The following is a 9,114-nucleotide window of genomic DNA, read 5'->3' on the forward strand; positions in this document are numbered from 1 at the left end:
GTCTGATGCACTATTTAGACCCCATCCTTTCTGGCTATTATTTCTTCGATTCGAACTTACGACCTTTGACATGACAATCCAGCAATCACACCACAAGGCTGTCACACTATTAGAACGTCAACACTTGACCATAATTATTAAAACTTGGCAATATTTAAGTAACCGACTGTACAATGAGTGGTAATGCTTTCGACATCCAAGGTTAACACAACAAATAGGTATTTTACATAAATAAACGCTCAGTTAAGAAACTAGAAGGCTCTCAGCCCTTATTTATTTTAAAACTATAATGGGTACCCTTGAATTTAAATTAAAACTATCAAAAAACGTCTGTTTGCAATGACAACATATTTTTTTAAAGCTATTTGCATGACCTTGAAGGGATTTTGAAATTTTTCTTCGAGTGTTTGTTCCGGTTAATCTTTGAAACGGATGGACCGATTCCGATGAGATTTCTGTCGCTCTGTTCTACCATGTTAGTCTATTTATGCAATCGTTAACGTAAATAGACAATTCTCGAATGTGCATATAAACAAGATTTGTGTATTGATCATAACGTTATGTCATAGCGACCGTTATCAAATTCCAATATTTTGAATCTAGGTTTCCTCACGATGTTTACCTTAACCGTCAGTGATCTAGTAGTTAGTGGCCTTGACTGGTATATCGGAGATCGTGGGTTCAAACCCAGGAGGAATTTTTGTACGATAAGTAGGTACGATCATTTGTTCTGTGTTTGAGTGTAATTTATCTAATATATGCATGCATTACAAAAAATTTAATCATGTATATTTATCAATTGTCCTCAGGCACGGTGGAGTGATGACTTGCCCAAGACGGCTGGCAAGAGCTGGATGCGAGAAGCCGAAAATCGATCTCAGTGGCGTGCACTTGGAGAGGCCTATGTCCAGCAGTGGACTGCGATACGCTGATGATGATGATGATGATGATCAATTGTTTAGTACTCATAATACAAGCTTTGCTCAGTTTGAGACTAGATGGCGTTGTGTGAAAGTTGTCGAATATTTTTAAATAAAAAAAACATTGTACATTATTTAGAGAAATAGGTTTCAAAGACAAAACGCTAAACCAATACTGGCGAGTATAAAATACTGAGATAGTGAATTGTTACGCGCGCAGCATAGCAAATGACCACGCGCTGCGCACGCGCAGTTTTCACCTCAGTATCCGTGATGAAATTTATGTTATGTGCCTAGTTTATAACTCATGAGAGTCGCTCGTGGCTGAGTAACAGTCGCACAAGTCTAGCGATCACGGGTTAAGCGACGTTTGGCGAGGTCGGGCGATGGATAGGTGGAGATTTATGAATAGCATAGTAACGAGTTCCGAAATTTTTGGAAGATCCATATTGTGGGTCTCGGTTGACATTTGAACGTATTTTACAGCCACTATAGTAAGAAGCCTTACTAAGAGGTATCGTGTTGCCCAGGTAACTGCATTGAGGAGGTCAGATAGGCAGTCGCTCTTTGTAAAACACTAGTACTTAGCTGAATCCGGTTAGACTGGAAGCCGACCACAACATAGTTGGCAAAACCTCTCTAGGTCATTAGTTCAGACTATTAAAATCTACTCCCGGAGAACACCCCCCCCCTCTAAGTCCTGCCCCAGTCTACCGCTGGAGTTATGCCTTCGACACACCTACACAACTTGTGAAAAAAAAAGAAAATCTATCCAAAAATATCAAATTCCTTAAACTACTCGTTACTATCAGCATCATCTTCTAATATATAAAATTGGACACGGGGTCACGATGTTAGTTACCGTACTCCTCCGAAACGGCTTTACCGATTTCTATGAAATTTTGTATACATATTGGGTAGGTCTGAGAATGGAACAACATCTATTTTTCATACCCCTAAGGGATAAGGGTTGCTCACACTAAAAAAAATTATTTTATTTTTTTGGCGAAATTGTTTGTTTTTATTTTCTTTATAATGTGGCATTAAAAATAAATACAACTAGAAAAAAAAATCGGCAAAACAACGTTTGCTGGGTTAACTAGTTATTTATACAATCCATGGCAAAAATCAGTAGTATAAACTTCATAGTTCCTATTGTTATAAAATAAGCAATTTCCACAATAATATTATAAAAGTAAATGTTGCTTAAATTGTTTATATTAACGAACTGAACGCCTACACAAAATATAAAAGCATTAAATATACGAATAATAAAATTGCTTTCATTCATTTGTAAGTGACGGTCCGCTGAATGTGGTGATCACTGGCCGAGTGTAAGTCGGACTCGCTTATCAAGGGTTCTGTAGCAATATATGTGTATAAAACAATAAAAAAAAATAACATTTTTGCCACGTTTTTATACACTCGCTCTTCTTGTTTGTTTGTTTATCGTTCCAGTTGGATTTTCGCAATTCAATTTGAAGGCACTTCCCGATAAGCTAGTGGGCTGAAATTTTCAGGGTAGCTTCAAACCCGATGACAATGCAATTTACAAGTATAAAAACGGCTGGACCGATTTTGATAAAACAAAAATACATAGGTGAAAAAAAGATGTCTAAACAGAGTCCTCTAAAGTCAATTTTAGATATTTTAAAAACAGTCTTTTTCGATGTTTTCTTTTTTCTGTTTAAAAGACATTCAATGCGAGTCAAAGCACGCAACACAGAGGGGTTTGTACAAAAAAGGCTAAAGAACAACAAATTCGCGAAAATGACATCATTGCGACTATGGAGATACCTTAGCTTTAGGGTTCCATTCATTCTCTTTGGTTATGGAACCCTTAAAATTAAGGTTGTTTGGTTTCTAACCAAATTAAACGTAAAACAAAAATGTGTTGGCTGTATGGTACCCGTAACTATTTGTCGCCTCACAATTAAATAAAATCTTAAAATTTATATCCATTTGTGTAGAATATAATAGAATATAATTCTTTATTGGCCATTAATTGTTGTACAATAAAGATGTTGAAGAATCAACAACAGCTAGTAGCATCTGCTTCCATATAAAAATGAATTATATTAGGTACTGTTCATTAGTCTCGCTAAAACTCAAGAACGACTGAACCGATTTTGCTAATTTAAGTCTTGAAATATTCGTTGCAGTCCAGGGAAGGTTTAAATGGAGAGAAAATATGTAAATATTGCGGCAAAGACAAACAAAAACTGTAAAATAACCACGAAATCGGAACCGCGGGAAACAGCTAGTAATAATAGTAATATATACTAATATATAAAGCTGAAGAGTTTGTTTGTTTGAACGCGCTAATCTTAGGAACTACTGGTCCAAATTGAAATAGTCGCTTGTGTTTAATAGACCATTCATCGAGGAAGGCTTTAGGCTATAAACCATCACGCTGCGACTAATAGGAGCGAAGATACAATGGAAAATATGAAAAAAAACAGGGCAGGTATAAATCATAACTTATATCTTCTAACCACGGGGACGAAGTCGCGGGCAACAGCTAATATATACATATAAATATGTGCCTTATCCTTGATTCGTCCTAATGTCACAAGAAACCAGTTCAGCCTGTTGTTTAATACATTTTGTGACTTTTATACACACAATGTTAATTAAATAATTATCAGAAACGAGTTTTGTTTCTTAAGTGTCAAAACAAGTTACGTAGATTAGTTTTTGGGTTCTCTATCTAAAAGGTAAATATTAAATCCTATTAATGACGTACCGCTGTCTGTCCGCTGTGAGTCCTTCTGTCACCAGGATGTATCTTAGGAACCGTGAAAGCAAAAATTTTTTACAGATCATGACAGAAATACATGTTGGCAGACGGATAGACAGACGGACATTGCTGCTATAACAATAATTACTAAAAAATACTAAAATTTCTATCCTCTTTCTTGACAAATAAAACCCACAATTTAATATTCACTCAACCAATTTGTTTTCTGCCGCTTATTTGTACGAAACCCTCAGCTTCGCGATTCCGACTTGCATTTGACCAATATTAGAAACATTTAATAATAGATTATGAAACTTGATGACCTGTGATCTATTCATTTGGCGGTATACTCAGGTGGAGGTCTTAATTCGTCTGTCTCTTACCTCAGAACTTTTAAATGGGAATTACAGATTTTGTGACAACTCTTAACCCCGGACACAAAATGGGAGTGTTTTGGTTGGAGATGCCCTTCTCTCTGTCTGTGTAATTATAGCTACCGAACGGATTGAGCGATTTCAATTTAGTTTATTATGTGTTAGAGGTTGAATTATGTGAGAATGTTCTCAGACAAGTTTGATAAAAATCGGTCGAGCCAGTTAAACGTTCTGGGGGTGTGAAAATGGGGACAGAGTAACCGAATGTCTGAAAACATGTATTAAGTTATAGAATATCATTATCATTTGTCAATCACTTCAGAAAAAAAAACTTCCTAAATGTTTAACAACTAACTGTATAATAACACCCGCCTATAAACATCCCACAGCTGGGCAAGTGGGCATTAACCTCTACCCAAACTAACCAACATAAATAAAACTCCACCCACACACAATCAATTAACCGAATAGATTAAACTAAATAACTAAATGTTAGTTAATTCATTTCTAATTGAACCGAATCTAGAAGGCCGAACAATGAATTAACTGTAATTAGATAATCTTCCTCGATTGAATATCCATTAATTAAATTAATTTTCCTTATATTATACAAGATTTTAAAACCGATGTTTCACATGCATGGATTTTAATCTATATCTATACTAATATATAAAGCTGAAGAGTTTGTTTGAACGCGCTAATCTCAGGAACTACTGATTCAAATTGAAAATTTTGTGTTGAATAGACCATTTATCGAGGAAGGTTTTAGGCTATATACCATCACGCTGCGACTAATAAGAGCGAAGATACAATGGAAAGTGTGGAAAAAACAGGGCAGGTATAAATCATAACTTATATCTTCTAACCACGCGGACAAAGTTGCGGGCAACAGCTAGTTACTTATAATAGATAGCTATAGATCGTAACCACTCTTAGGGAAGCTCCTGGTTAAGCTATAACTCCACAAGTTTATCGATCACAGGTTAAGCTACGCTTGACACGGTCGGTCCGTAGATGGGTGACCATCTTTGTCATAACGAGTTCCTCCGTGTTTCGGAAGCACGTTAAATTGTGGGTCCCGGCTGTTATTCCTACATCTTTGACAGACGTTACAGGTAGTCAGAAGCGGGAAAGTCTGACAACTAGCCTAACCAAAGAGTATCGTGTTGCCCAGGTAACTGGGTTGAGGAGGTCAGATAGGCAGTCGCTCCTTGTAAAACACTGTCTGACTTAACTTTAAATCAGTTTATCGTTGTATTTTTTTTTTGTTAACATAAATGCAAGAATACTTATACAACACTAGCTGATCCAGCAAACGTTGTTTTGCCTAATGAATTATTAAATATATATAAAAAAGTTAAGTTCGAAAAATAAAATATATTTTTTAGTGTGAGCAACCCTTACCACTTAGGGGTATGAAAAATAGATGTTAGCCGATTCTCAGACCTACTGAACACGCATATAAAATTTGGTAAAAATCGGTAAAGCCGTTTCGGAGGAGTACGGTAACTAACATCGTGACACGGGAATTTTATATATTAGCATATTCTTGCAAATAATACGTTTTTGATCGAGAGGAAAAAACATCCATGCAGTATAATGTGGCACTAAAAATACATACAACTAGAAAAAAAAAATGTTCGGCAAAACAATGTTTGCTGGGTCAGCTAGTGCTATTATAAAAAAATATATATTTAGTTTTATTATAAGTTTTTTAGCGTCAACAGATAATGTATGAAAATTTCAACTGCCTATCTATCGCAGTTCATGAGATTCAGCCTGGTGACAGAATGCCGAATAGCAAAGCCTTGATGTCAGAGTTCCGGTTTTTGCCTTTGGCTACGTAACTCTAAAAATAACATACACATGTTTTTATCGACTTCTAAGAAGGATAATATTTGAGATAATATCTTAGCTTATTTTTTTGTTTTGTAAGAAGCTTGCCTTGTATATTTTTTTGCGTATACCAACTCACATACGAGTTGTTTTTGTCAAAAACTTGTTTCTGTTTATTTGTAACATTGGCTTGATTTATAGTTTATTGAACAACATAAATTATTTATGTAAACTTGTAACTGTCCCACTGCAGGCCTCTCATACAGAGAACGAGCATTGATCACCACGCTTGTGAGCTGCCCCACGGTGGGGCGCCATTACCGAAGCTGTCACTATACAGGGTTCCGTAACCAAATAATTAGAAAGAAACCCTATTACTGAGGCTGAGCTATACGTCCGTCAGTCCATGCGTCTATCACTAAGGTAAGTATCTCATAAGCAGTCATAACAGTTGAAATATTAACATTTAAAATAAACATCGATGTTAAGCTACGCTTTGCACCTTCATCAGTTTAATGGGTCACCATTTTTTTTAGATTTTTCTTTACCCTATTTGTACAGAACCCTCATCACCGCGATTCAGTTTCGCACTTGACTGGTTTTCAAGTAAGAATCGTGAGCGTTGTAAACTTATACATAACGTGTATAGTTTATATCAGGAAGTTATATATTAAAGAAAAACTACCAGGAAGGAATGTTGGCGGCAAAAAGATTCCACACAAACAACTCTCATACATTTAATTAAGGGTTAATTAATCTATACCATCTATACTAATATCTATATTATTATACTAATATATAAAGCTGAAGATTATACTAATTATACTAATATAGAAGAGTTTGTTTGTTTGAACGCGCTAATCACAGGAACCACTGGTTCAAATTGTATATTATTTTTTTGTTGAATAGCATTTCATCTAGGAAGGTATTAGGCTATATACCATCACGCTGCGACTAATAGGAGCGAAGATACAATGGAAAATGTGGAAAAAACAGGGAAAATTATTCATCTTCGAGGGCTTCCGTTCAAAAAATCCTAACTTATATCTTCTAACCACGCGGACGAAGTCGCGGGCAACAGCTAGTGTAATTATACAAGTCGCTGTGGCCTTGCCGTCAATATATGGAGTTGTATGCATGAGGTGCAGGTTTGACCCCAAGGTATGTAGCAATGTGGCTTTTTCAAAGTTATGTTTTTTATTTTCAATTTTAATATACCAGTGAAAAACGGTAAAGGAAAATATCGTGATGAAACCTGGATACCAAATATTGGATTTGTGATCATCTGAAGTGAGCTAGCGTGGTTGAAATTATATAAAGGATAAATATTTAAATACTTGAATATATTTAATTAATTTGAGAATACTTTAAAAAAAATCACAAATTTTAAATAACTAAAAATGTATAAACTATTTCACAATTTAAATTATCTAAGTTTCATTTTTAATTTAAAACATATACAATAATCTCTAAATGAGAAAATGATTTTGCAAACAGCCTATTTATATATCCATGTTGTAAGCTATTCTCAAACCAAAGTTTTATCATAATTGTTCCAGTTGTTAGAAGGTCAAAATTTCAACTGCCTTGTCCTTTTGAATGGTTATGTACCTAATGAATCTCAAAAGCAAACCCAAGGAAAAATATGAACAGGTTTTTCAAAGCCATCTCAATATAATCGAAGGTTAATTAAATATAAGTTCATTAATATGTGTTGTTTTTGCTTCAAACCTTTTTAGAGTTCCGTAACGAAATGGTTTTAATACTTAAAACTAAAACATTTTTTGACAATCTATCCGTCCGTCTGTCAGGCTGTGTTTATGATAAATGTGTGGGATAACATTTTTTTTTAAATTTAGCTTATAGCAGGGCTATGACGGTTTGTGAGATATAGCCTGCTGACAGACGGATGAAAAACTGTGAATCTGACCGTTCTTACCCTTTGTGTACAGAAACTTAAGAGAATATCATTAATGTGTTACGTATACAAGTTAGAAAAAGTTTCAAAAGGCCTGAACTAAGAAACGATGTTCCATTCTATATTCTATCCATGATCTTAAAAAAAAAACATTTCACATCTCATATTAAAAAAAATAATAACAAATACTCACACCACTTCCTCAGAAACGCACTCGTCAGCTTCGCACATAACTTATCACGGCCCTGCATTTTTTCTACAAAAAAAAAACCCAAAAAAAAAAATCTTTTACGAATATTTTTTTTTCGTTCGCACCACTCAACACACACTCATGCTTCACTCCACTGCACTATTATATATCCATGTATTGTTTGTCGATACGTCCGCCCCGCGCGGTGGTCGCGATTCAACTGGCGCTCTGGTGGCAAGAGCGCTGTGAGTCTGCGTACGCGCACCTGTAAGCAATTGATAATATATGTTATTGTGTATGTAATATTCGTCAGATCGTACAGTTAACAACATAAGAAGGGTTATAATGATTTTTTAATATATTTTTAATAATTGTGAATTCTTATCGTATGGTTGATGTACAACCTGGGCCCAATTCTGCTATTAACAATGAATATCAATTGGATTTAATTTGAGATTATTGATATTCTCTTAAGCATTATGCCAACACAATAATTGGAAATTAATTGTATTGACCTTGAGTGTACTGTGGCTCACTGAATTTCCAATCATTGTGTACGAAAAATGGTTAAGAGAATACGAAAATTGTCATTTTAAGCCACATTTCATTCATTCATCGGCCATTGTAATTTAGCAGAATTGGGGCCCTGGTGTCAGAGTGTAACCCGCCCGTAGTCCTCTGACGTGACGCAACACACCCATGAAACATTCTCAGGTGTGTCGCGCCTCCCGATGTTTTCCTTCTTAGCAAGTGATAATTAGTTTTTAATAAGCGTGTTGATACGACTGTATTGGTGCATGCGATTCAAACCTGTGACCTTTGACTTGGCTGTCCAACTACATTAGATATAACTTTAACATAATGCGATTCTGTACTTTTAATTCGGCCTTAAACTAGGAAAATGCAAGTAAAACTACGTGTTCAATAAGTCCTACAAATATTATAAACGCGAAAGTTTGTAAATATAGATGGATTTTTGTTACTCTTTCACGCAAAAACCACTCGACGAATATGGACGAAATTTGGTACACAGATAGTTTATAACCTGGATTAACACATAGGATAGTTTTTTTTCGATTTTATGTCCCCGTGGGATCATTTTCGATATGTCGCGAGCGAAGCCACCGGCAACAGCC

The 9,114-nt window shown here is 35.4% G+C and overlaps 1 protein-coding gene across 1 annotated transcript in view; it reads right to left on the reverse strand.

Annotated features, from left to right (window-relative positions):
• Positions 1-8,243, reverse strand: part of LOC113502306 (scavenger receptor class B member 1) — a 59,282-nt gene extending 51,039 nt beyond the window's left edge. The window contains exon 1 of the mRNA XM_026883820.1: positions 7,982-8,243. Coding sequence (XP_026739621.1) covers positions 7,982-8,039 — 58 coding nt within the window. The 5' untranslated portion in view covers positions 8,040-8,243. The remainder of the gene's footprint in view (positions 1-7,981) is intronic.
• Between the last annotated feature and the right edge of the window lie 871 nt (positions 8,244-9,114).

Source organism: Trichoplusia ni, chromosome 17 (genome assembly GCF_003590095.1).
Source record: "Trichoplusia ni isolate ovarian cell line Hi5 chromosome 17, tn1, whole genome shotgun sequence".
Classification (NCBI taxonomy): domain Eukaryota; kingdom Metazoa; phylum Arthropoda; class Insecta; order Lepidoptera; family Noctuidae; genus Trichoplusia; species Trichoplusia ni.